Below are 26,749 nucleotides of genomic sequence, written 5' to 3'. Positions count from 1 at the left end.
TCACTGCGCCAACCCAACAATACCGTCACCATCGGGGACACCATAATCCAACCCAAGGACCGTCTAAAATATGTGGGAGTCTGGCTTGACTCAACCCTCTCATTCCGCCCACATATAGAAAGTGCCATCTCCAACGGAATGCGATCACTCCACCGAATCCGGATCCTCGCTCAACTCCCTGGAGCAAAAGTCAAAACAATCCACCACTTAATCACCCAAGCATTCCTCCCGGCCCTCCTCTGGGGATCAGAAGCCTGGTGGACAGGATTTCATGGATCGATCAGTGGAGGTACGGGGGTATGAAGAGTCGGATTAGTCAGAAAGGTTCTATTGGGTTCTACCGGGTTCTGTTGATCGTTGATGTATGAGTCATGTTGGGTTTGTCATCGCTGGGATTTCCTTGAGTATATTAAGGGGGGTGTTCGTCTGTATTTTGTGTTCTTCTCTTCTTTCTTTACGCAACGTCTTCTGTATCTACGCTGTCTATTGCTATATAATACTCTCGTTCTCTTCTTTCCTCAAAGAAGACCACCGCCTCGCTTTGTTCTCGTCCCCTTTAAAACCTTACCGACGCTAGAGCCCCGTAGTACCCATATCGTGGAGCTCCCACACCGTCCCCTGCTACGCTCTTCGTGCCCTGCGGAATACTCGCTACTCACTCCCTTGAGATTACGTTGCGTCGTCATCCGCACCGTACGATATGTCCACCCCCGACCCACCTGCATGGAATGCACCCAAAGATGTAGAGGAATTCAGGCAGATGTTTGAAGCCGGCCCTGCTGAACTATTCAACAACATCGCCGCCCTCGTCCAGCGTGTCCGCCTCCAAAGGGACACCCTTCATACACAACTCACCGCCGCCAACGAAACCATTGACAACCTCGAGGAGCAGATAAACCGGCTCAACCTCGACCTCAATGTCGCCCGCGCTGCTCCTGCCCCTACCGTCGCTGTCCCCGTTGCCCCCGCCCCTCCACCTGCTCCTGTCCCCGCCTTCAGGTCCGAAAAGTTTCCAGACCCTGAAAAATTCGATGGCACCCGTACCAAGCTCCCCGGATTCACTACCCAACTTCGAATGAAACTTGAAGTTAACCACGATCGGTTCCGGAACGAGGCAGCAAAGGTTATCTACGCCGTCAGCCGCTTGGAAGGAAGGGCCCTTGACCAAGTCGTCCCACTCGTTAACGCTAACCCTGCCGCCCCCTTCTCCTCTGTCACTGCCTTCGTCGCCCATTTGGAAGCCTCCTTTGGGGACCCAGACCCCCGGGGTACCGCCCGTCGCCAACTCGTTGCCCTGAAGCAAGGCAAAGGGGACTTCGCTACCTATTATTCGCAGTTCCTCCGCATCGTGGCATACCTGGACTACAACGAGGGAGCCAAGATCGATGCCCTGGCCGAAGGACTGTCGGAAGACCTGAAGGATGCTATGACATACCGGACAGACAGGCCTAACACCGTCGAAGCCTATGCCACCATGTTGATGACAATCGACAACCAGGTTCGGGGCCGCAAAGCTGAACAACGGGCCATTCGGAATACAATGGGACAATTCACCGCCCCCGCTGCTGCCGCACACCCATCTCATACCGCCGGAGGCCTCGCCCCAATGGACCTCTCCGCTCTCCAAAGCCGCCCCACTCAACGTCCTGCCATCGAACAACGATATACTTTTGTCAACGGGCAACGCAAAACCTCCGCCGCTGAAAAACAATGGCGAAGGGACAACAATCTCTGTATGTACTGTGCCAACCCCGGTCATGTCTTTGCCAACTGCCCCTCTGCCAATCGCCCGCGCGGTAACCAACCGGTTATGAGAGGCGCCCTCCTCGCACCCAGCCATACGGCCGTCGACCCCGCTGCTCCACCGGTCGCTAGTCCCGCCTCCTCTGAGTCGGGTTTTCAGTAGTCCCGGGCTTGATCAATGGCCCCTGCCCGGGACCTTCCAATGTCTCTCCTTTGTCTGCGTTTTCTATCTCTGGCTTCTCGGTATCGTCTGTGGAGGATAAGTTGGATGGGGATCATTTTGTTGCTTCTTGTAAAATTATAAACAATAAAACATCCATTCAAACCCACGCATTGATCGATACCGGTTGCTCCGGATTCGCATTCATTGATGAAACATTTGCGCGCCATAACAACTTCCCACTTCTCCCCCTTAAATCACCCCGTACTCTTGAAGTCATCGACGGTCGGCCCATATCTTCCGGACAAATTACCCACCTCTGCTATCTGCCGCTGTCCATTGACTCCCACCATGAAACTACCCCTTTCTTCGTCACCAAACTTGGCTCGTATCCACTCGTCCTCGGAATCCCCTGGCTTCAATTGCACGATGCAACATTACGGTTTAAGGACAACAGCATACTGTTCGACTCCGAATACTGCAAACGCAAGTGCAACTCTTCCCCGATACCCGTTCCCATTAGAGGGGTCGCACCACCGCCCCGTTTTCACCTCGTCAGTTCAGCTGCTCTTTGTCGCTTTGCTCGAAGAGACAAACTCCAAATCTTTAGTACAACTATTGAAGAAATAGATCAAGCAACGGGCGTGGCCCCTAAGCAAGACTGGAGGAACCGGGTCCCAACCCGGTATAAGAGATTTTATAAAATGATGGACGAAGAATTCGCTAACGGGATGCCGCCTCGCCGCCCCTATGATCATAAGATACCGCTCAAGGAAGGGAAAGAGCCCCCTTTTGGGCCACTTTATGGTATGTCCCGCGAGGAACTCATCGTGCTGAAACAATACATACAGGACAACCTTCAAAAGGGGTTCATTCAGGCCAGCTCTTCGCCTGCCGGTGCCCCTGTCCTATTTGTTAAGAAGGCCGATGGAACACTCCGCCTTTGTGTCGACTATCGTGGCCTCAACGAACTTACTGTCAAAAACCGCTACCCGCTACCACTCATCCGGGAAACTCTCGATCGCCTTTCCAAAGCCAAGTGGTACACCAAGCTTGATCTTCGCCAAGGGTACAATCAGATTCGAATGGCTGAGGGTGAGGAATGGAAAACAGCCTTCCGAACGCGTTACGGACATTTCGAATACACCGTAATGCCCTTCGGCCTTACCAATGCACCAGCCACCTTCCAACATTTTATTAATGATTGCGTCCGTGATTACCTGGACATGTTCTGCACAGCCTACCTTGACGATATCCTTATTTACAGCGACACCTTCGAGGAACATCAAGTACACGTCGAAAAAGTACTGGAAGCCCTACAAAAAAATGGAATACTGCTGAAACCGGAGAAATGCGAATTTCACACACAAAGCACCACCTATCTCGGCCTGATTATAGAACCCAATGGTATTAAAATGGACCCAAGGAAAGTGGAAACAGTGAAGAATTGGACCGTCCCGAAAACAGTTAAGGATGTACAAGCATTCCTGGGTTTCGCTAACTTTTACCGCCGATTTATACGCGGATTCTCGGAACTGGCTTCTCCTCTTACCAGACTGACACGTAAGGACACATTATTTGGATGGACACGCGAAGCCCAAACCGCCTTCAATGCCCTGAAAGAAGCCTTTACCACGGCGCCCGTTCTCACTCATTTCGACCCGGAAAAGGAAATTACTGTGGAAACCGACGCATCTGACTATGTCTCCGCCGGTGTACTCTCCCAATACGATGACAATGGTATCCTCCGACCTGTTGCGTACTTCTCGAAAAAACACTCCCCCGCCGAATGCAACTACGAGATTTACGACAAGGAATTACTGGCAATCATTCGGTCTTTTGAAGAGTGGCGACCGGAACTTGAAGGGGCTGCACACCCAATCGCCGTCATATCCGATCATAAGAACCTCGAATACTTTATGAGTACTAAACAACTCAACCGGAGACAAGCACGGTGGGCAGAATACCTGTCACGATTTAATTTTGTTATCAAATACCGACCAGGGAAACAAGGAGGGAAACCGGACGCGTTGACAAGAAGATCAGGAGATCTCCCTGGAGAGGGGGATGAAAGACAATTGCATCAGAGTCAAGTTGTGTTGAAGAAGGAGAATCTTGATGCAAAGCTAAGTTTGTTGGCGGGTTCTTTCTCAAAGGAGCCCGCTGAAAAGAACGCCTCACTGCAGGAATTATTTGATGAAGGATATAGCGCTGACCCGTTTCCCCAAAAAATACTGGATATGCGGGATAAAGGCGATCGACAATCAAAAGACATATCACTCGCCGAATGCACCGAGGTCGAAGGCCGATTGCTTTACCGAGGCAGTATATATGTCCCTGATTACGACCCCCTTAAGCTTCGAATCCTCCAACTTTACCATGACGCTGCCTCTGCGGGACACCCGGGACGTGAAAAAACATTCGAACTCGTCAGTCGGGACTACTACTGGCCCCTCATGCGAAATTACATTGCCCGCTACGTTCGGAACTGTCACACCTGTCAACGAAGTAAACCCAACACCCATGGAAAACTCGGCGTACTTCGACCTTTACCGATTCCCGAACAACCATGGCGGGAGGTATCGATGGACTTCGTTACGGGCCTACCGGAAAGTGAAGGGTACGATGCAATTATGGTAGTGGTTGACCGGCTAACAAAGATGCGACATCTCCTGCCCTGCAATACTACTGTCAACTCCGAAGACGTCGCCCGACTATACCTGCGAAACATATGGAAGCTCCACGGGCTACCCACACACGTCACCTCCGACCGCGGTACGCAATTTACAGCTAAGTTTTGGAAGGCTCTTTGTAAACACCTCAACATCGAAGCAAGGATGTCTACCGCCTTCCACCCAGAGACCGACGGCCAAACCGAAAGGCTGAATGCTGTAATGGAGCAATATCTACGTGGGTATGTCTCTTATCAACAGGACGATTGGGTAAAATGGCTTCCTATGGCAGAATTCTCCGCCAACAATCAGGTCTCCGCATCCACCAAAGCTACACCATTCTTCGCGAACTATGGGTTCCACCCCCGGTTTACAGTGACGATCAAATCGTTGGACAAGACCCCACCGAGTCTTAACGCTAAGGACTTCGCCTCGAAGATGAAAGAACTCCACGAGCACCTACGTTCCAATATCCGTACAGCGCAGGATCAACAAGAGCAGGCCGTCAATACTAAACGAACGCCGGCCCCACAGTACGATGTCGGTGATATGGTGTTTGTTTCAGCAAAAAACATCCGAACCACGCGTAACTCCCGGAAACTGGACTGGAAGAAACTGGGACCGTTCCCCGTTAAGGAAATTATATCGCCATATGCGTATCGAGTCGACCTGCCTAGAAGTATGAAGATGCACCCCGTCTTCCATGTGTCGTTGCTGGACCCCGCTGCGAATGATCCTGTCCCAGGGCAAATTCAACCACCACCCCCGCCCATTATCGTCGAACAAGAGGAGGAGTATGCAGTTGAGGAAATCTTGGACTCGCGAGAATTACGAAACACTGGCCTACAATACTTTGTTAAGTGGACGGGCTATACCGACCCTACCTGGGAACCCCCCGCATACCACGATAATACCGCCGCCGTTGATAGCTTCCATATACGCTACCCCGACAAACCTGGACCATTGGAAGGAAAGATTAAGGTTAAGGCTCGCAGGAGCTCGCGCTTGAAGGGAGGGGCTACTTTCATGGATCGATCAGTGGAGGTACGGGGGTATGAAGAGTCGGATTAGTCAGAAAGGTTCTATTGGGTTCTACCGGGTTCTGTTGATCGTTGATGTATGAGTCATGTTGGGTTTGTCATCGCTGGGATTTCCTTGAGTATATTAAGGGGGGTGTTCGTCTGTATTTTGTGTTCTTCTCTTCTTTCTTTACGCAACGTCTTCTGTATCTACGCTGTCTATTGCTATATAATACTCTCGTTCTCTTCTTTCCTCAAAGAAGACCACCGCCTCGCTTTGTTCTCGTCCCCTTTAAAACCTTACCGACGCTAGAGCCCCGTAGTACCCATATCGTGGAGCTCCCACACCGTCCCCTGCTACGCTCTTCGTGCCCTGCGGAATACTCGCTACTCACTCCCTTGAGACAGGAGCAGACCATATCGTCCGCACCCTCTCACCAATATACCATGAAGCGGCACGCGTAATCACTGGCCTCCCACGATGGACGAAACTAGAACGACTGCTGAAGGAAGTCGCCCTCCCACCCCTGGAGCACCTCCTCACCTATAGATCTCGGAAATACGGTACCCGGATCCTATGCACGGAAGCTGTCCACCCCAATAATGAAACACTCATCAGCCTACTACCACCGAAGGAATCCAACATACAAGCAACCGGCCTACACCGAATCGCTTCCCTCATGCTCCCCTTCCAGGAACCGGGAGGATCGAAGGAAAGATGGATACAAACCGACCTACTCAGGAAACGAATGTTGGAAGAATGGAACTCACGTCCAACCCCAAACTACCATCACCCAGGAAATCTAAAACCCCACAACAAACTCGCCAAACTCCCAATCTCCAAAGCAAGGCAACTCTTCCGAATAAGATGTCAGACAACACGCCTGGACAAACACGCCTTCCACACCGACCACGAACCCTGCCAATGCGGGGTGGAACAGTCTTCCAAACACACCATCATGGACTGCCCCAGATGGGCACAACTCAGACGACCCCTCATCGAGAAAATCCCCGGACCTCAGACCTGGGAAAACTGGATGTTCACCAACCTTAGAGAAGACCTGATCTTCGAATTCGCTAAAGAAACACAACTCTTGAAATGGTACGAGAAAGACGAGGACGGGGAGGAGACGGATGCCTGAGAGGCTGGGTTTCTTTTCTTTCGTTTAAATTATCTCTTCTTTCCTTCGCGTACTGATATCTCCTTACTTCTTCAACGTTTATCTCCTTTCCTTTGTCGCTTTTTTCATCGCTTTCCTTTGTTTCTTTTCCTTTGTACGAGGGGGTGCAGTTTTCGGCGTGCGATAAGTCCTGTACTTCAAAGCAATATAAAAATCCAATCCAATCCTGTATCTACTTCCTGAATACTACTTCGGTTACTCGCTATGTCATAGGGTTCGACTGGTCTGTCATACTAGGTAGAACCGCTCCATAGTCCATAGCCTATAGTCCATAGCCCCGAATCTCTTCTGCTACGTCCTTGCCTCGGTTGTATTCCTTGCCACCATAGTCCCTCGTCCATAGTCCCCCGTTACACTAGATTGCGTCCTCTATCGCCAACTAATACGACACCATAGCCTACAATGTCGGGACCCGCCCCCATCAATTACCAACAGCTCAGCAATAACCTCCAAGTTTTCTTTCAAGCGCACCCCCAGGTCGATAACGTCATCGGAGCAGAAGCCTACGCGCTTCTTCAACAATGTCAACATGGTCTCGCTCAGTATGCAACGGATTTGCAGGAGATGGAAGGGGAGGCTGAGAGGGCAAGAGAAATGTTTGCACAAGATCTTGCTGCTGCCAGAGCTCAACAGGCTGCTGTTGAAATTGTTGCTCCTGACGAACCGCCCATCGGAGACGAGCCCCCAGTCGCACCCCCAGTACTACCTGTTGCAGCCACTACCCATCGGTCGGAGAAGCTCCCAGACCCTGAGGTGTTTAGGGGGGATCGTGATCGAGAACGACTCCACCTATTCAAACAACAAATGAGAATTAAGTTATTGGGTAATGTCGATCGCTACCCAACGCTACAATCAAAGTTATCCTATGCGTTCAGCAGACTGGAAGGCGTAGCTGCCAACCAGTTCCTACAGTATGTCGGCGAAGAAGGAATTGCTTTGCCCTCCATGTTACGGTTTTATGAGATTTTAGACACCGCTTTTGGGGACCCTGATCGGATGCGCACGGCGAGAAGGAACCTCCGGAACATCCGCCAATGAAATCGGACGTTCGCCGATTATTTTGCCGAGTTTCAACGGTATGCTGCTGAGTCGGGGATGGATGAGGTCTCTCGGATTGAGGCCTTGATGGAAGGGATTAATGCGGAGCTTGATGAATCCATGAACTACCATGAGACTCCTGCGACGGTAGATGCCTGTGCGATGCTTTTGCAACGGTTGGATAACCGCCGTCGAGCGGCAGAAGCGAAACGAGGAAGTAAAAAGCCTTGGACTGCTACTGCTACTCCGGCCCCTCGTCCCCCACCAGCAAATCCTGTTTCTGCTCCTCGTGCTGCCGCCCCGGCTGCTAATGCACCTACTACTGAACCCCATCCCTCGTTCCGCCCGGGGGGTGATGTACCCATGGATCTATCTGGAGGACGTCGTCGCCCCACCCCTGCCGAAAGAAATGCCCGCTTAGCTGAGGGCCGATGTTTTTATTGTGGAGGTGTTGGACATATGGTTAGGGATTGCCCCCAAGCGAGGGCAACTGGAAATCAACCAAGGAGACCTGTGATGAGGGGAGCGGCATTGAGGGAGGAGGAAAATGATGGAAGCAGTAATGAGTCGGCAAAAGATTTGTCCCTGCACTAAGTGGCTTAGCCCAGGGACCATTTAAGGATTTTTCTAGGATGCGTATTTCTGGTTTTTCGGTATCAGAGGAGGAAATGGATGGGAATCAACTTGTAGTAACTTGTTCAATTTCACAGAATAAAAATACTTTCGTACCCACCTACGCTCTTATTGATACCGGAGCATCAGGATATGCTTTCATTGACGAATCTTTTGCACGCCACAACAAACTCACAATGACCCCACTCAAAATACCTCGCCACGTAGACGTTATAGACGGCAGACCTATCAAGTCAGGAAAAATTACCCATATTGTTGATATTTCACTAGACATTCATGGCCATCGAGAAATTGTGCCATGTTTTGTAACGAAGCTAGGACACTATCCGATTGTGATGGGAATACCTTGGATGAGACGTCATGATGTTACGATTCGACCAAAGGAGAATTTACTAGTTTTTGATTCTCGGAGCTGTTGCCAATACTGTTCACTCAGTGGAACTGCAGTCGTTGTTCATGGCATCTCGATTCCGTTACCGGAACACCATACAGTCATCGTTTCAGCAACTGAGAAATCTACTATCGACATCGAACAACTGATACCGAAGGAGTTCCATCACTATATCCATATGTTCGAAGAATACGATGCTTCAATTCTTCCACCACATCGACCGTTCTATGATATGAAGATAGTATTGGAAGAAGGCAAGCAACCACCATGGGGGTCAATATATGCTTTATCCCAAATCGAATTGAAGGCGCTCTGGGATTATCTTCAGGAAAATTTACCCAAGGGAATTATTCGCCATAGTGAATCCCCAGCGGAAGCGCCCATATTATTCGTCAAGAAGGCTGATGGAACACTTCGACTATGTGTCGACTACCGGGGCCACAATGCAATTACGATTAAAAATTGTTATCCACTACCGTTACTGAAGGAAACCTTGGCTAAACTATCGAGAGCAAAGTACTACACCAAATTGGATTCACGATGGGGATATAATCAGATCAGGATAGCGGAAGGAGATGAGTGGAAGACAGCGTTCAGGACCAGATATGGACATTTCGAATATACAGTAATGCCATTCGGGTTAGCCAATGCTCCGGCTACATTTCAACATTGGATCAATGATATTCTACGCCCCTACCTTGATCAATGCGTAACGGCCTATTTAGATGATATTCTCATCTATTCCGAGACCCTCGCAGAGCACAAAGATCACATTTAAAAGGTTCTAAAGGTACTTGATGAGAATCATGTTCACCTCAAACCCGAAAAATGTGAATTTATAGTTCAGGAAACGAAGTATCTTGGCTTAATCCTTACCCCGAATGTAAATAGAATGGATCCGAAGAAAGTTGTCGATGTTCTGGAATGGTCTACACCGACAAATCTCCACGATGTTCAAGTATTTTTGGGATTTGCAAATTTCTATCGACGGTTCATTCTAAGATATTCAAAAATTGTTGCCCCGCTTACAGGTCTGACGAAGAAAAATGTTAAATTCGAATGGACGGATGAAAGGGAGGAGGCATTTCAAACTTTGAAAAAAATGTTTACGACGGCACCAATACTAGTTCATTTCGATCCGGATCGGAAAATTGTGGTGGAAACCGATGCATCCGACTATGTTTCAGCAGGAATTCTATCGCAACGTGATGAGGAAGGGATTCTACATCCGGTTGCATTCTTCTCCAAAAAACATTCCCCTACGGAATGTAACTATGAAATCTACGATAAGGAACTCCTAGCAATCGTACGATGTTTTGAAGAGTGGCGACACCATTTGGAAGGGGCACAATTCCCCATCGAAGTTTTCAGTGATCATCGGAACCTTGAATATTTTATGACGACAAAACTGTTAAATCGCCGACAAGCTCGTTGGTCTGAATTCCTTTCACGCTTTGATTTCGTTATACAGTTTCGACCAGGAAAACAAGGGGCGAAACCAGATGCATTGACTAGGAGGTCGGGTGACCTACCTAAAGAGGGGGATGAACGGTTGATGCATCAGAGTCAAGTGGTTCTGAAGCGAAAAAATCCTGATACAAAGCTAAGTTTGTTCGCGGGTTCTTTATCAAATGAATCCGCTGAAGGAGCGTTCACTGTAGAGGAATTATTTTCAAAAGCTTACCAAGTTGATAGTTTCCCCAACGAGATCCTCGCTATGCTTCAGAGCGGCGCACACCACTCCTCCTGACATATCGCTCAAGAAAGTACGGAACCAGAATACTCTGCACCGACGCAACCCACCCCAACAATGAATCCCTGATCGAGCTCCTCCCATACAGAGAAGCAAACATCAAAGGGACAGGCCTGCACCGAATCGCCTCCCTCCTACTCCCATACCAAACCCCCGGAAATATGAGAGACAAGTGGCACCAAAACAAACTATTACACGACCATCTATTAGAAGAATGGAACACACAACCAATACCCAACTACCACCATCGGGGGGAATTCCGCCCCCCTCCCAAGATTGCGAAACTTACCCTTACAGAAGCGAAAAAGGTATTTCGAATCCGATGTCAAACCACCCGAATCGATAAACATGCAGCACATACAGACCCCGAGCCATGCCAGTGTGGTATGGAAAACTCAGCGAAACATACACTTATGGAATGCCCAGCGTGGGCCCGAATCCGCGCCCCTCTGATAGAGAAAATCCCCGGAGCGATGACCTGGGAAACTGGATGTTTACAAACCTGAAAACGGACCTCATCCTACAATTTGCAAAGAAAGCCCAACTCTCGAAATGGTACGAGTCGGTGGAGGTGGAGGCGGACCTGGAGGAGGGGATGGAAGAAAATGATTAGGGACGGGACCAGGAAGAGTAGTTTCCTTTTACCTTTTATTTTTCGTTTTTGTTTTAATTTTGTTTTGATGGATCCAGCGCCCGAGTCCGCTGAGATATGTTATATTTCCCTGTCGTTTGATTTCTTTGATCGCGTGTTGTCTTTGAAATTCCTTGCTTTTTGTTCGTGTTCGTTTTGTTCTTGCTTGTTTGTGTTCGTCGTTGTTGTTTTTCTGTTCTTTTCTTTTCTTTCCCTTTTTTTTTTCTGTTCGGTTTTGTGTTAGGCGGTTGGGTCGGCGTGCGATAAGTCTTGTACTTCAAAGCAATATAAGTTTCTTCTTCTTCTTCTTCTGTATTTACTCCATGAATCTCACGTTTGTTCTACGCTACGTCATAGAGTTCAACTGGTGTGTTATACCAGGTAGAGCCGCCCCATAGTCCATAGTCTCGAACACCTACTGCTACGTCTTCGCCTCGGTTGTATTCCTTGGCACTATAGTTGCTCGTCCAAAGACCCTCCGTTACACTGATGGATAGTGCCTGTAACGGGTGGTATTGATGGTGCAGGTGGAACATCATCTCCAATGGGTTCTTCATCAGGTGCAACAACCTCAACAGCAGCCTGTTGAGCTCGGGCAGGAGCAAGATTTTGCTCAAACATTGCTCTTGCTCTCTCAGTTTCTCCCTCTACCTCCTGTAAATCCGTTGCATATTGAGCCAGACAATGTTGACACTGTTGAAGAAGCGCATAAGCTTCTGTTCTGAGAACATTATCGACTGGTGGGTGCGCTTGAAAAAAGATTTGAAGGTTATTGTTGAGTTGTTGATAATCAATAGGGGCGTGTTCCGACATTGTAGATTGTGGTTTTGTATTGGTTGACGATGAAAGACGCAACCTAAATATAACGTGTGTCTATGGACGAGGGACTATAGTGCCAAGGAATACAACCGAGTCGAAGACGTAGTAGAGGTTGTTCAAAACTATGGACTATGGGGCGGCTCTATCTGGTATGACAAACCAGTTGAACCCTTTTACGTAGCGTAGGACAAGAATAATATTCGTGGGGTAAATAGAAAAGTTGTGTGAAGAAAGAAGGAAAGAAAGAAAACAGGTGGAAGCACGAGACAACACCTCTTTACATATCCAACCCTAGTCCAATGTTGACTAATATCTCCGCGTAACAGAAACAGAAAGAACGTGACAGAAACTCCCATTCCAAATCCTAATCCCACCGCGCAATATCTCCCCTTCACGCTTCAATCTTTCACCTAGCCGAATTGCATAGTTGCCGTTACAGCATTCTTCTTACCTCATATGGGGTTAGCTTGCGTCTTTCAGCCATGATATGCTTGTGGAAATCAAGTGTAGCTGGCCTCTTCTTGATTGTTCTAGCTTAAATTTGCACTGCAACTTCCTGTCGGAGTTTCTCATATGGGATTGTCCTCTCATGTCTACTTCAGATGAGGAGCTGTTCTCAAGGGGGTGAGTAGCGAGTATTCCGCAGGGTACGAAGAGTGTAATAGGGAACGGTGTGGAAGCTCGCAATAGGAGTCCTACGGGGCTCTGGCGTTTGTAAGGCTCGACAAGACGAGGAGAAGGCGAGGCGGCGGTCTTCTTAAAGAAAGAAGAGAACGATGATATTGTATAGCAATAGACAGCGTAGATACAGAAGACGTTGCGTAAAGAAAGAAGAAGGAAAAGAACAGAAAGTACAAACAACCCCCCTTAATATACTCAAGGAAATCCCAACGATGACAAATCCAACATGACTCATACATTAGCGATCAACAGAACCCAATAGAACCCAATAGAACCTTTCTGACTAATCCAACTCTTCGTAACCCCGTTCCTTCACTAGTCGATCCATGAAAGCTGTCTATCATCTCTAGCAGTAGTGATTTTAGATTTCTCATATCTGATTGTGGGTCTAACTTGACCAGTCTTCTCATACCTTGAAATGGGATGGGCAAGAGTTGACTTTGGTACTTCGAGGAGATTAGTAATCGATGAATAAGAGCCTCCAAACCGCTTTATTCCAATTCCTTGCCATAGTACACCCTCTGGCCACTGCCTCCTGCCTGTTTTACAGTCTTTAGTAGGTATGGTTCTCGTGGTTGAAGTTTGTGATGTCGTCGTCGTCACTATCCTGGGTTGTGAAAAATGGTTGAGCGCGCGCGCTCTACACTCTACACCGTTGCGCTCGATCCTCACTTCTGATATCGAGCTGTACAATCAATGAATCTTCCACACTTCTCTAATATGGCTCTCCAGGAATACAACCTCCCGGCAGATAAAGTGAGCTGTTCTTTGTTGAGTTGACACGATATAAAGTCATTGATCAATAGGAAGTCTCAGTTCCCCAATCTGAACTGGAGCATCCATTCAACTGATAAATCCTGAAATTGTTCGTTCTGAATAACCAAACAGAAACTGGAAGATTTTCAGCCTGTTGGATCGTTCTAACTGAGAAAACACCAGAAAAACACGCTCTCTCCCGTGAAAAGGAAGGATTCTGACTGGTGTTGGGGAACTTTGATGGTGATTGTAGGAAAGAAGTAGTTTAAAGCAATTGTTAGCTAATTTGTACATGGTTATCAGGTAATCTAAGGTAAAGCGAATAAAATGAACAAAGTGGCCATCAGACAAGACTTCAAAATTGATCCTGGGACAGGGTCCTTGATAAAATATGAATGTATGGCTCAAGTCCATAAAGATCATCTCAGGCGGTGGTGCAGCAACTGCTTGCTTATTGTCGTGATCGAGTAATTGAAGTAAATATAATGACTGTAAAACTCCATACTGGTAGTATGAATGCAAAACCTGGCCCTCGTTTCGTCTTCTTCTACCTCTTCGTATCTTTCCATAATTGTCCTAGAGGTACTGTGACCCTGCATCGCTGATCTTTTTCCTCCGAAGATTAAACTCCCGCCGGTTGCCGCCTTGGCAGGAAACGCAAGGGTGCTTGCACGGTACCTGCAGATCACGCTTATGCAGGGACAGCCCGCGCTCGGTTGTGAACTTGGCGCTGCAGAGCCGCACTCCTGACCGACAGAACACGACAAACCTCCGGACCGTTATTGAAGCCATTTTTTGCGGCAGGGCAGTGTTCAGCGTATGCACGTAGAAATGTGGTGTAACACATGTGCTAGAATCATCCATCTTAGTTACCCGGCTGACGCTCGTCTCTTTATCACGCCACCCATGGTTCCCGCCCTCCATTCCCTTTACACACCACACACTCCCCGACCAAACCAATCCTTTAAATGAAAAGAAAAGGGCTTTGGCCTTTGGTGACAGGTCTTGCTATCTCTCTTTACGAATAATTGATCTACAACTCAAATTCCGGCCCTATCTCTATAGGTGGGATCAGCATTGAGAGCTTAAAGGATATTCCAGGGAACTATATATATACCAGCGCACCACCCCCCCAATATACTAAACCGGCATGGCCAGTGAACCGAACTTCGCCGTGATTGCTCAGTGTCTCGATGGGATCAAGCATGAGGTCGGGCTCCTCCCGAACATCATCCCGCTCACTGCTGCCATGTTTCGACAGGAAATGCAGCTTACTCTAGGCACCATCCTTTCCGAGTTGCGGACGGAGATCGCGGCAATGCGAGCGGAGATGGGCGAGATGCGAGCAGAGATGGGAGCAGAGATTGGCCAGCTCCGCGCCGAGATGGGTCAGCTCCAGGTAGGGGCGGGTCAGTTCCGTGCGGAGGTAGGTCATCTCCACACACAGATAGGCCAGCTGCGCGAGGAGTTTCGTGAAAGGTAGGAGGTTCTATATTACACAGAAGCCCCCCTCTTTCTACCCCTGACCCGTGAAATACATCTCGCCCACCCCCCCCCCCCCTCTTTGGGCATGACTGACAGAGTGAGAAACAGCCAAAGACTGTTGCCCATTCGCCTTCACAATGCCACGGCGGGAGACGGGGCGCCTCTCCGCTACCCGCCGGGGGTAACGGTCGAAAATGGTATGCCGGTCACACAGCAGGACGTCTTGACGCTGAGTGGTAGGCGTACCCTCGCCTCCCCCCCCCCCCCCCCTTTCTACCGACATCAGCTTGCTAACCCAGGGTGCTCGGTTCACAGCCGAAGGATGTCAGCAGACGTCCGCCGCACTTGGGCTCCCGCCCGTGCCGAATCAGACGGTTATCTTACGGAGGAGTCAGATTGCAGAGTATCTGGGGGTTCCGTTGCAGCTTCAAACTCCTGCCCCCCCGCCTCCAAGCGGATAACTGGATATAAACCTCAAGGTGAGCATTAACTCTCCGGTTGGATCCACCGCGTTGCTGGTTGGACCTGCTTCTACCCTTCCCCCGTATCTCTTCCGCTCGAGCTGTGGTGGGTTATGTTTACTTTCAAGTTACTGGCTGACTGGGTTCTTCGCATGCACACTAAGCTTCACGGCTGGCTCGCGCGAGGTAGTATAGGTGCTTCTTATTCTTTTTTTATCTCTGTTTTCTTTCCTTTCCTGCATGCTCCGCTTTCGACTTCTAATTTGTAAATATCGTTATCGGTGTGGCTAGTAATGATTCCAATGAAATTCCCCGAAATAGTTAAAAGCAATCACGTTCCTGCTCCAGTCGGGATGGGAAGGTTGACATTTGGGGAATATTCCAATATGGGCCGTCATTTCAGGTTGTCCTAGGAGTCACCGTGTAGCCACAGTTGCTCCACTTTCAGATACCGCCGTGTCGCCTTTACGGGTCTGCGTGCCATAATTTGGATTCGACCTTTTCTGAAAAGACTCTTTAGGCGAAAAATCTATTTCCGTACTACGCAGAGAAAACTCATTTTCGATTACAACCTTTTTACAGTGCATATATGTTGACTCAGTAGCTCTATGAAATACAGCCTCACGACTATGGCGATGGTAAAGGTATGGCGATGGTAAAGGTTTATTTCATTAGGTAGGAGACAGAAAATGGCAGGAATCAGACAAAAAGCATTCAGCATCACCGGTTGAAGAAGGGAATTGAAACAAGACATGCATCTTGCCCCCCTGCCACAGGCGAAAAGTGTGCCCCCTATCCTTCCCGTTCCTCTTCATAATCCTCAAAGTAACAAAAACCTCATGTTCAACCTAAAATACTATGCTGCATGCAACCAATGAATTAAACAACAAAAAAACCTAAAATAGTGTTCACGCCTCGATATCAGCCAATAAACCTCTACGCTACACTGAAACGAAAGTCAAGGTAACTAGAAAAACTCATTTCTACGCATCCATGTTATCCGTGTACAGTACAAGCAATGCGAGAACATCAACGTACCCTCCCTCCTTTACAATGTCAGACGCTGATTTCCCTCCCTCATTCCTGATACTGACGTTCATACCACTCAGTTCTAGTAATTTCTTCGCAGCGTCCAAGTGTCCGTTGCGTGATGCGTATATCCAAGCTGTATTTCCAAGCTTGTTCTTGTGATTGATGTTATGACCACCCCTCTCGAGAATCAATTCAATGATTCTCGCGTTTCTCGAAGGTGATTCAAGTAGCAGAAGCGTGTTGCCGTCACATTCACTCCAATTTATCCGTTTTATCGTAGTACCCGAGGAGCATCTCGAATACCTCTCCAGATCCACATTCGGCGGCAACGAGGAGCGCGGTTGTTCCATCCTTGGTGGCTAGGTAGATCTCAATCCCAGCATCATTCGGGAGCATCTTCTGAGCCCCTTGTCTCAATACCACCTGGATAACCCCGGTACTGTTCTTCAATTGGACTTCCTTATGGAGAGGCGTGATAGTGCTGCAATCTTTGGACGTTGTGTGGGCGCCGTTCTCTAGTATCGTACAAATCTAGCCGTGCCCTCGCCCCGCAGCGGCACGAAGTGGTGTGCAGTTACGCATATCCTGAGTATTCGCGTTGAGCTCAATCGATAGGAGGAACTCTGCCGATGGCAAATCTCCGCGCAAGGCCGCTATATGAAGAGCCCCGTGGATGGAGGCCAGCATCGATGGGATGTGACTTGTCTTCCTGTTCCGTCTGAAACAGAGCGACTATCACCGCGGTATGTCCTCGGATGGCAGCTAATGTCAACGGTGTATTACAATTTTCATTTTGGTGATTCATGTCGATATCAAGACCTTTGAGGATTTGGATAGCTTCCACAGAGCCGCTCCAGGCAGAAGCAGGCAGTGCAGTCCATCCTTCTGCTCCTTGCGATCAGGTGTTCAGATCCGCTGGTTTCTTCAGTTTTATCAGCCCGTCGAGATTGCTGGCTGCGGATTCCCATGAGCAGAAGAGAGTACTACCCGAGAAAACTTAGCCATATCAAAAGCTCGCCTTCGTCGTTGGACAATCATTTCGTCATTTCCTCCACATGGCGCCGACTCCCCATAGCAGAGTTCCCCTGTACCGTGCTGTAATCGATAGCTCCGTACAATTTTTCATATTCCTCCTTCAGCACCCCCACCTCCATCTGCCTACACGTCCAGATCTCACCCCCCCCCCCCCCCCCTCTTTCCGTCCCAGCTGCCGGAGGATCACTAGCTCAATCCGCGGATCAAATTAGAACAGAAGTGGCTACATACATTCTTCATAACAGTTTACTTAATTACTGCTAGTACGTCCAAACTTCTCATTGTACCGTGTATGCCCTGAATCGCAGCAGACATCCGTTTTGGACATTGGAGGGTTGTGATTGGGGCAGAAATGAGGAACCACGCCCACTCCCGAGAGCACCCGCAATGAATCTAGATATACCACTAGTCATCATGAGACACTCACCTTTAACCAAAGCTTGTAGCACAAGATTGTCCGCATTAGTAGTAAGCTGTGTAACTTATAGTACTTAGGCGGGGACATGAGTCTGCCCGTTGCAACAGCAGTGAACATAAGTTGAAAATAAGGGTTAGGGCTCACGGGATATGTTGGGGGCTATGGAGATATGGGGGTGTCTATGTTAATTCTCATAGATGAGCTTAATATAGGACTCTTGATGAAAGCAATTAAGGCATATGATAAACAGTGGCAATTAGCCAGCGGACAGTGACAACTACCACGAAGAACGATGTTTTTGAAAATAACTCAACAAACAAGATATAAAGCATATATAGACCGCTTTCGGAATCAGCAGGCTCAGGGCTATCTTTTCATCCCAAAAACTCACAACCTTTTTAACACCTGCAGAATTTCACTACTTTCACCCCAGGGTTTTTCCTGTTACACAGGGCAAGCTGCTGGGTTTGCCATCGGAAATCTGAGATTTTCGGGTTTTTCAGAAACAACTCTACAATCTTCTTTGAATGGGAGTCGAGGCAGCAGGAAGAGATAATGCATGCGCGGACGAACGCCAGTGCGCCGATGTGAGGACCTTGTCTATAGACTTTAGCTTCTATCGCGCAAGTAATGGAATTTTGACAATGTCAACACAGCATACAACACGCAATTGCAATGCATTGGAAGTCTGAGCTCAGAGTGAGGTCATCCCCGGAGGGAAGGCTGCAGCGGGTGTCAGCTAGCCGCTAGGCGGGGGTCCAGAGGTTGGAGGACGGATTGGGGCGGGGGCTGAGGGGGGACCTGGGTGGGAGAGTGGGGCGGGTGATGTGCATTTGTGGGTAGCACACATATATGTATGCCTGTTAATCTCACATGTCATCACAAGGGCAAGAATTACAATCTGTTGATAAATATCGTTTCCTTTCTTCAATTCCAGTATGCTGCCTATGAGAAATGAGGGACCCCCGATCACGTATCATCCCCCGGCCACAGCTCCCCAGAAAGCTCTCCTTCACTTCCAACTCAAATAATTAAATGGAATATAACCACATAGGCTACAAAAGAAAGACAAACAGAGGCAGCTTAACCCCTCAACATTTCCCACACTCTCCAGTATACCTCAAATCCCGCTATATCCGACCCTTCCCATCTGCGGTAGTCCGTTATGAACTGAACCGGACAAAGAATTCCATGATTTTGGTTTGCTGTGATAGTTTTGCAATATCCGCTGGTGTTTTCCCTTCGGCATTCCGTGCCTCCATATCCGCGCCACACTGTAGCAATAGTTTCGCAGCATTGGCATGACCCTTGCGGGCTGCATAGTGAAGCGGTGATTCCTGAGAAGCGTCCAGGTCTCTAACATCGGCACAGGAATCGAGTAAGTACCTCATCACCACCAGGTTGCCATTCTTGACCGCCATGTGAAGAGGTGTTTCCCCCGTTTCATAAAGTGTAGCGTCAGGGTCCGCTCCAGCATCTATTAATAACTTGACTATCTTTTCATCGTTATTTTGGGCCGCTGAACACAGAGGTGTATCCAGCGCATCACCGATGACACCAGTCTTGGCACCTGCACCCAGCAGTCTCGCGACGATTGTATAATGCCCATTCTTTGAAGCCCAGCACAGTGGTGTTTTCTGCCAATAGTCTTTGATACCAACGCCCGCCCCAGCATCTAGTAAGGTATCGACTGTTGCTTTGTGGCCGTTCTGGGCGGCAAGGTGAAGGGCGGTTCTTTCCAGATTATCTTGGGTTGATATGACCGCCCCAGCATTCAAAAGACGTTTTGCCACACCTGCCCATCCTTTCTCGGCCGCGTATTGGAGAGGCGTAATGTTTTCGCTGTCTTTGACGTTGGCGCTGCCCTTGGCGTCGACTCCCGAGCGAGATTTGAGGAGGACATCCACTACACTCTCATGACCATTACCCACTGCTAGATAGAGCGCTGTTCTGCCACTTTTATCCCTTGCAGCTACGTTAGCCCCTGCCTCTAGGAGCTTCTCGACCACAGTAGGGTATCCATATTTCACTGCCAGATGCAAAGCCGTTCGCGTATTGTTATCGGTTACATCAAGCTTCGCCCCGGCCTTGAGTAGTTCCTCAACGACGGCGTGGTGTCCCTTACGCGCTGCCCGATGAAGAGGTGTTTGACCCTTATAATCGCAGCTATTTATGGTAGAGGCCCCATACGCCAGGAGTTTGACAAGAATTGCTTTCGATCCACCCTCCGCCGCAAAGTGCAATGGTGTTCGAGACCAGTTATCTGCAATGCTTACAACCACTCGGGAGCCTGGGGATTCGAGTAGCTGTGTTACAATCTCCTCCAGCCCCCACTCCACAGCCAAGTGCAACGGAGTTTGCCCACGGGAGTCCTTTACCATGACATCTGCCCCATCTACTAGGCACTGTCGAACTACTGCTGGGTATTGACTTTCGACACCTAGGTGAAGCGCTGTTTGCCCTGCGTCATCGGAAAGCTCAATGTTGGCCCCGGCGGCAAGGACAAGGCGTAAGAATACTGCGCTATGACCTCTGAGAGCCGCCCAGTGCAGAGCCGACCGTCCACGAGCATCCTTTGCATCGATATTTATTCCTCTGGTGATGAGATTCCGGATAGTGGTATCTTCGCCCTTCCTCGCAGCCTCATGTATGCTCGGGAGCTGCGAAAGATATTTCGACTCTGAGTTTTCCTTGGCCTCATACAGTTCGCTTTGACTCCAATATGTCGGTGTCCGCTTTTTGAAGTCTGCAGCTATGGGAGATGCGCCGGCATCAAGCAGGAGACGGATCGCGTTCTGCTTTCCTGCTTGAGCTGCATATTGTAGTGGAGTTGCATTTTTGTTGTCCCTCACTTCCAGGTAGGCTTCGGTATCAAGAAAACGCTTTAAAACTGCGTCATGCCCGTAGCGAGCGGCGATATGCAGAGGTGTTACGCCACGCGTATCCCCGGCCGTGATGTTTGCGTAGACATCGAGCAGAGTCTGTATGACACCCGAATCCCCAGATACTACTCCCCAGTACAGAGGTGTACGCCCATTATTGTCGACAACGTCCGGTGTGGATGCGTATTTCAGAAGAGCGTAAACGGAAGCTTGCATCCCCCGCCACGCACCGTGATGAAGTGGTGTTCGTCCTTGCTCATCTCTTGCTCCAACCTTGGCCCCGGCGTTTATGAGCTGTTCAATCACCGTATCGTGCCCGTTCTGTGCAGCCCAATGTAGTGGTGTTTCCTTCTCCCTCTCCTCTCCATGCAGATCCACCCCCGCATTTAGTAGCAGCTCTATCACCCCTCTCCGGCCATATCCAGAAGCCCAATGGAGGGCTGAACGCTTCCGATGATCCACCTGTTCAGCTCGAACCCCGGAGCCTAGTAGTTCCTTTACAATTGCCGTGTATCCTCTCCCGGCCGGTTCGAAGAGGACTGTTTGATTGCATCTATCGAGGGCATAAACGTTGGCTCCAGCCTGTATGAGGCACTTAACAATAGCTATATGCCCTCCTGCCGCGGCGAAATAGAGCGGGGTTCTGTTGGATTGGTCTTCCGCATCCACATCCGTCTTCCACTCTGGTCGAAGAAGTAATTCGGCCACCTCGGTGTGCCCCCATGTTGCTGCTCTATGAAGGGCAGTTTGTTGCATATTATCTTTGGCATTGACGTCGATCTTTGCTTGTAGTAATACGTCAACCACACCTATGAAGCTCTTACGTGCCGCAGTGATAAAGGCCAAGTGTGAAGATTTGGGCAAGACTTCCGGCACTTTACCTGACGAAAGCAAGCTTTTAAGTGTCTCCTCATGCCCATGCGTTATGAGACAATCAAGCGGTGTAAGTCCGGATTTACTCGCACACTTCAGGGATTCAGCGTTACTGCATAATTCGAGAACAACATCCCTATCTCCGGATAGCGCCGCTAGTAAAACAGGAGTTTGGAGAAGGTTGTCGGGCGAGTCGGCACTGTATCCAGCTTTGCGTAGGCTAATCACAGGGAGACGGTTCCCCCTGGCAGCGGCAAGATGAAGGGCAGTCTTCCCGCTGTTGTCCTTGGACTCCACCAACGGACTATATGTGGTGTTATACTTCCGGTATTTGTGGTTATATGATTGTTGTTTCCGTGATTCCAGCGCTTGCGCGATATAAACATCGACTAGGGTCGCCCAATTTCTCTCCGCGGCAATGTGGAGCGGCGTCCTACCGGTAGCATCCCGGAGACCAAGTTGACCCGGGTCTTGAGTGATCAATGCTCTCGACAATGTGGCTAATCCAAAATATGTACAGATGTAGATTAGGCTTGGGAGTTGGCCTAAGAGGGTGTATTTGCATGTTAGATAAAAGGAAGAAGTGTATACTAGCAAGGGACGAAGTGTTTAATTACCCGTTATCAGCCCCCCCGTGCCAATTCCTAAGTTAAAGTAGACGGCAAACCTTTCGTCAAGGGCCGCGCGGTCTTCAGTCCAGGTCTTGAATTGATCGGGCCCCTGAAAAAACGTCAAGAGCTTTCTGTCACTCTCCTCCCGGAAGTAACCTTCCCCTGACGATAGGCAATGCCCGGTCCATTCGAGAGTTGCGTACGCAAAGAACTCCTTCCTCACTAGTTAGCTCATGTAATTGGATGTGACGGAGGAGATCAACCAATCCCACCTCGGGTTTCTCCACATTCCCATCACTTTCGACCTGTGAAAGGCCAACTGGCTTCATTGTCTGGACAGATAAATAAGCAACACATGTGAGAGCTAGCTCGATATGCTCTTTCGGGAGGTTATATCGGAAGTAACTATGGTCTCCGCCTGCAGCAGTCACGGGTTCGTGTCCGGAGATATTTTGACCGAGGAGGTATTGCCTCAACGATACGTGAATCACCTGTACTGTATTATCTTCAAGGACTTCCAGAAGCGGAAAGCAAATCTGCCAAAGCCGTTCGCGGTAATTCGGTATGAAGGGGCCTAGATCACTGATTGTTGGGTTCTCCTTGGTCTTCAGGTTCTCAGCCCTGAGCGCCATCATAAGCCCGTCGATAGTCAGTGGTCGCTGTGCAGCAAGCACCCAACGGAGAACACGTTGTGCCATCTCCCGTAGATCTTTGGAGGCATTCTTCTCCATGGTTTGGAGGGTGTTCTGGTAGAGACCGACTAGAGTCTCCGGCAGACTTTCCAATTCATTCCGTATGCCTTCTTCTGTGACTTGCAGTTCTAGGAGATCGAGCATGAGCCTTACATAGAGAAACAGGCCCTGCAATCATCCATCTTGTATGTCAGCACTGCCGGATAGAGGCGGTAGGACTCTAAGCGTACCGTGGGGCGAATATAGGTTAGCATTTGATTTACTCACATCAGCCTTCTTGCGGAGCTTTTCCCTTATCTCTTGTGTCATTTCCGGAAACATTTTGTCACCCAACATTTTAGAATTCTGGAGACGTTGCTCGATGTAGAGATCAATATCATGATTGGACTCTGTTCTGGAGAAGCCGAGTTGGATATTGATTACTGACGATATCTTCTTGAAACGATCAACTATATTCAATTCCGGCCTGCTTGTAATCACGACCTTGAGGGAGGGGATATCGCGGCACAATGAAACGCTGCTTTCCACAAACTCCTGGTCGTCCTCCTTGCACTCGTCTAGAGCGTCAACTACTATAGTGACCCTCGTCCCGATCTTTATTAGGATGTTCTTTAGAGTGCTGAGAAGACTTTCGTTGGTGATCGAAGTATTGGCTCCGGTATTTCTATGCGAAGGCACCATGAGCTCAAACGCTTTTTGTCGAGAGGGTTCGAAGTAGCTTACCTCCTCAACTCATGTGCAACCGAGTAGCAGTCGGCAGATATAGCTGTGCCTTCAAGAGCTTTGAGAAGTTGATATATAATAGTTTGGTAGAATCCCTTGGCCGACTGTTTTCCGCTGTCCTCCTGTTTTGAGTTGAAGTAAAAGTATAGAACAATACCGCCCTCTTGTGACAGCCTCTTTCTAATAGACTGTTTTCTCATTAGAATCTTCTTCCAACATTGTCCGGCCAGTAATTGATGCGGGGATTTACGTGTGAGAGAAATGTTTTTCCACAACCAAGCTTTCCAAATATCCAGAGAAATTGAGGAGCGCCCGCACTGGCATCATCCCACTTCTTGTACTCTTGAAGCGAGTTCACCCATTTGCATGTTTCAGGGACCCAATTTTTATCAAACTCCCGTACCTCGGTTTCAAAGGAAGAACATGATAACCATCTCAACGTTTTCTCGCGATCCTTCACTATAAATTCCGTTAATAAGTAAGCCGGATAAGAGCCGTGGCTTCACTTACGCTCCATCTCCATCTTTTGGGGGGGGTATTTGCTGCTTGCTGTAGTAGGTGTTTTTTGATGTCTTGCGTGTCGAGCCCTATCTCGGTGGAATCTCTTTTTAAGACGGCGGGGTACAACTTTATGTCGCTGGAGCCTTCTTGTATCCTTGATCCTCTTGCTGGTCGCTGCCGCCTGACCCCCGCAATAACAATTAGATTTGTATGAGAGATCTATTATTTGATAAGCGAGATAACGGGATCTGTTAGTAAAGCCACACTGCACTTGTCTTTTTTGGGTGGGTCAGCATTTTCGCGACAGGCTGAGTGATCACATTTTAAATATGGGAGAGTTTTTAGACCCCTGTTTCTACAATAGGTAATCATACCTCTCGCATCAATACGCTGTCTTGGCATTTTTGGAGCGATTTCATGCCAAGTAATTACCAGATCAAGAAGATAATCTTCACTGTGGCTCAATACACCGGATCTCTACGAAATCCTCTAAATTTTTGATTTCCTTTACTGCAAAATCAATTTAATATCCCGGATTTCCTGCTATCCCGTACGAAATCCCTAGAATCTTGGCGATCCAGCATATCGCGCGTTGCGAATGTATTAGTAGCCTGAATGTTCTGCAGCGGACCGTCCCGCGTTTCTCGGTTAGTGACGTTGCAGGTTCGACACTCCCGCGGCCGGGGGCTCCACGATCTCCCATGTATGTACTCGCGTGTAGCATAAAGAACCAGAAAATGCAAGGGATTATTTGTATGGAGTGGCGCTGATCTGCCATACAAAATGCTCATTTGCATTTTCTAGTTCTAACCCTCATACCCGAGTAGAGTACCGCCAAAACTCGAAAAAAAATTGGCTATCTCCGTCCAGGGATTACCGCTTGGGTGATTGGTTGAATGGCATCGATCTGCTTCAGAAATTTCCCTGACAAGTAATTTTAATCTAGCCAATTTTTCTAGTTATGGTGGTACTAGTTACATACATGTATTATTAGTCAAAACTCAAACCGGACCGTATCGGAATTACTACATTTAAGTAGTCTGGTTTCTTTCGTCCGGTAGCCAAGCTTCCCACGATCATTTTTTCCAGTTTCCGCTCCTCTTTCTGTGTCCGCTCCTGCTCCCGGTGTTGTTTGTTTCCTGCTCTGCTGCTTTGTCCCCCCGAGCTGCTTGGCCTTGTACCCGCTACTGTACTGTTTTCCTGACCGCTCCTATACATACTATATATATTTTCAATATCATGTCCCTTCTTATTTGTCCTATCCTGTCGAGCTTATAGTCCATGCTCTTGTTCCCTGGGCTGATCGCTTGTCCTATTGCGACTAGCTGGGATGAGGTTCATGATACATCACTCGCTCACCGCATTGCCAGCTGCTACCTTCGGTACCTGATTGATTATTTATTATTATTTATACTTCATATACCCGTGATGGCGCTTCCCGGCGAACTTGCTCCAAATATTGATAGGTTGGAATTTCGCCGGTATCCCAAAGGAGGTCTTTAATGGTTGTGCAGCCGGGGGGCCGAGGACCGACTCTCTTCCGTATACTCGCATGCTATCAGAATATGTTGACAATCTTGAGTCCCCCCCTCCGCACTCGGCTTCCGCATCTTCTCTCTTGCCTGGTATATACAAATTTAAGTCCTCTATTATATAAGGTATTCAAGGGATGTTTCTCGACTTGCGCGCTGTGTTCCGCCTTGACCCGCAGCACAACCTGCACACCCCCGGGTGCCGCCAGTGCGAGGCCAACTACCGGTCTCTCGGGTGATTGGCTGAATGGCGTCGATCTGCATCCCATACTCTATTAAAGTATGTACCTACTCTAGAAGCAATTTTGACAGGAGCTAGCCAATTAATCGAGTTTTGGGGGATACTCTACTCGGGCACGAAACCCTAACCCGCGACAAAAGCTATATACATGAAGTATGTAGTAGTATATACATGCGTATAATTCAATATAGGCTATAGTAACTTGTACTTGATAAATCATCCTCCGCAGGAACCGCAGTAATCGCAGCCTCGGGCTCAGATGATCTGATTATCACACAAGTCAGGCACCCTGCCACCACACATGCGCACACACAAGATTTAAACCCCACCCAACACCTCTCTAGCTCCCGCCTCCCCCTCCTCCTCCTCCTCCATCACCGCACCACACCGCAAACCTCCCCCCCGTCCTTCAGCTCACGCCTCATCCGCGCGCCCGACCACGAGCGCAGGCTGCGGCTGCTGGGTTCCGCGCCAGGGCAGGCTCCACGAGCGTTGTCAGGAGGCTGGTGGATTATCATGGGGTGCCGGTTGATGGGGCTGGGTACGGGGCCCCGTCACCACTGGTGAGGGCGATGCGCAGGGGGCATGTGGAGACGGTGAGGTGGCTGCTGCAGGCGGGGGCGCGGGCGCCAGGGATGGGGATGTGGATTGGGGGGGGGGGGAGGGGGATGCATAATCAGAGCACGCAGGCGGCGGGGATGGAGGCGCTGTTGGTGGAGTATCGTGGCAGGGCTCGGAAGTAGAAATATATTGGTGGTGAGGGAAAGGTTATGTCCCATGGCCGGG

At 49.0% G+C, this 26,749-nt stretch overlaps 9 protein-coding genes across 9 annotated transcripts; 6 read left to right on the top strand and 3 right to left on the bottom strand.

Annotated features, from left to right (window-relative positions):
- Window positions 1-700: 700 nt before the first annotated feature.
- H6S33_007234 (uncharacterized protein) lies at window positions 701-6,736 on the top strand (the record flags this gene model as incomplete). The annotated part of the gene is made up of 3 exons (XM_044838593.1): window positions 701-1,874; window positions 1,907-5,619; window positions 5,918-6,736. 3 exons carry the CDS (start codon window positions 701-703, stop codon window positions 6,734-6,736), a joined length of 5,706 nt encoding a protein of 1,901 aa, XP_044689398.1.
- Window positions 6,737-7,177: 441 nt separating this feature from the next.
- H6S33_007233 (uncharacterized protein) lies at window positions 7,178-7,813 on the top strand (the record flags this gene model as incomplete). The annotated part of the gene is made up of 1 exon (XM_044838592.1): window positions 7,178-7,813. The coding sequence occupies one exon, from the start codon at window positions 7,178-7,180 to the stop codon at window positions 7,811-7,813; it is 636 nt and encodes a 211-aa protein (XP_044689397.1).
- Window positions 7,814-7,870: 57 nt separating this feature from the next.
- Window positions 7,871-8,407, top strand: H6S33_007232 (uncharacterized protein; the record flags this gene model as incomplete). Its single annotated transcript, XM_044838591.1, has 1 exon — window positions 7,871-8,407. The coding sequence occupies one exon, from the start codon at window positions 7,871-7,873 to the stop codon at window positions 8,405-8,407; it is 537 nt and encodes a 178-aa protein (XP_044689396.1).
- A 74-nt stretch (window positions 8,408-8,481) lies between these two features.
- On the top strand, window positions 8,482-9,615 carry H6S33_007231 (uncharacterized protein; the record flags this gene model as incomplete). The annotated part of the gene is made up of 1 exon (XM_044838590.1): window positions 8,482-9,615. One exon carries the CDS (start codon window positions 8,482-8,484, stop codon window positions 9,613-9,615), a length of 1,134 nt encoding a protein of 377 aa, XP_044689395.1.
- Window positions 9,616-11,674: 2,059 nt separating this feature from the next.
- On the bottom strand, window positions 11,675-12,034 carry H6S33_007230 (uncharacterized protein; the record flags this gene model as incomplete). The annotated part of the gene is made up of 1 exon (XM_044838589.1): window positions 11,675-12,034. One exon carries the CDS (start codon window positions 12,032-12,034, stop codon window positions 11,675-11,677), a length of 360 nt encoding a protein of 119 aa, XP_044689394.1.
- A 2,593-nt stretch (window positions 12,035-14,627) lies between these two features.
- Window positions 14,628-15,452, top strand: H6S33_007229 (uncharacterized protein; the record flags this gene model as incomplete). Its single annotated transcript, XM_044838588.1, has 3 exons — window positions 14,628-14,903; window positions 15,071-15,198; window positions 15,278-15,452. 3 exons carry the CDS (start codon window positions 14,628-14,630, stop codon window positions 15,450-15,452), a joined length of 579 nt encoding a protein of 192 aa, XP_044689393.1.
- Window positions 15,453-16,707: 1,255 nt separating this feature from the next.
- H6S33_007228 (uncharacterized protein) lies at window positions 16,708-17,142 on the bottom strand (the record flags this gene model as incomplete). The annotated part of the gene is made up of 2 exons (XM_044838586.1): window positions 16,708-16,970; window positions 17,034-17,142. 2 exons carry the CDS (start codon window positions 17,140-17,142, stop codon window positions 16,708-16,710), a joined length of 372 nt encoding a protein of 123 aa, XP_044689392.1.
- A 1,929-nt stretch (window positions 17,143-19,071) lies between these two features.
- H6S33_007227 (uncharacterized protein) lies at window positions 19,072-24,212 on the bottom strand (the record flags this gene model as incomplete). Its single annotated transcript, XM_044838585.1, has 7 exons — window positions 19,072-22,208; window positions 22,281-22,488; window positions 22,547-23,134; window positions 23,234-23,630; window positions 23,690-23,877; window positions 23,940-24,148; window positions 24,200-24,212. 7 exons carry the CDS (start codon window positions 24,210-24,212, stop codon window positions 19,072-19,074), a joined length of 4,740 nt encoding a protein of 1,579 aa, XP_044689391.1.
- A 1,530-nt stretch (window positions 24,213-25,742) lies between these two features.
- Window positions 25,743-26,706, top strand: H6S33_007226 (uncharacterized protein; the record flags this gene model as incomplete). Its single annotated transcript, XM_044838584.1, has 3 exons — window positions 25,743-25,815; window positions 26,193-26,242; window positions 26,308-26,706. 3 exons carry the CDS (start codon window positions 25,743-25,745, stop codon window positions 26,704-26,706), a joined length of 522 nt encoding a protein of 173 aa, XP_044689390.1.
- Between the last annotated feature and the right edge of the window lie 43 nt (window positions 26,707-26,749).

This window comes from Morchella sextelata, assembly GCF_020137385.1.
Source record: "Morchella sextelata strain SCLS chromosome Unknown scls_22, whole genome shotgun sequence".
Taxonomy (NCBI): Eukaryota; Fungi; Ascomycota; class Pezizomycetes; order Pezizales; family Morchellaceae; genus Morchella; species Morchella sextelata.
This window is presented reverse-complemented; position numbering and strand designations above follow the sequence as displayed.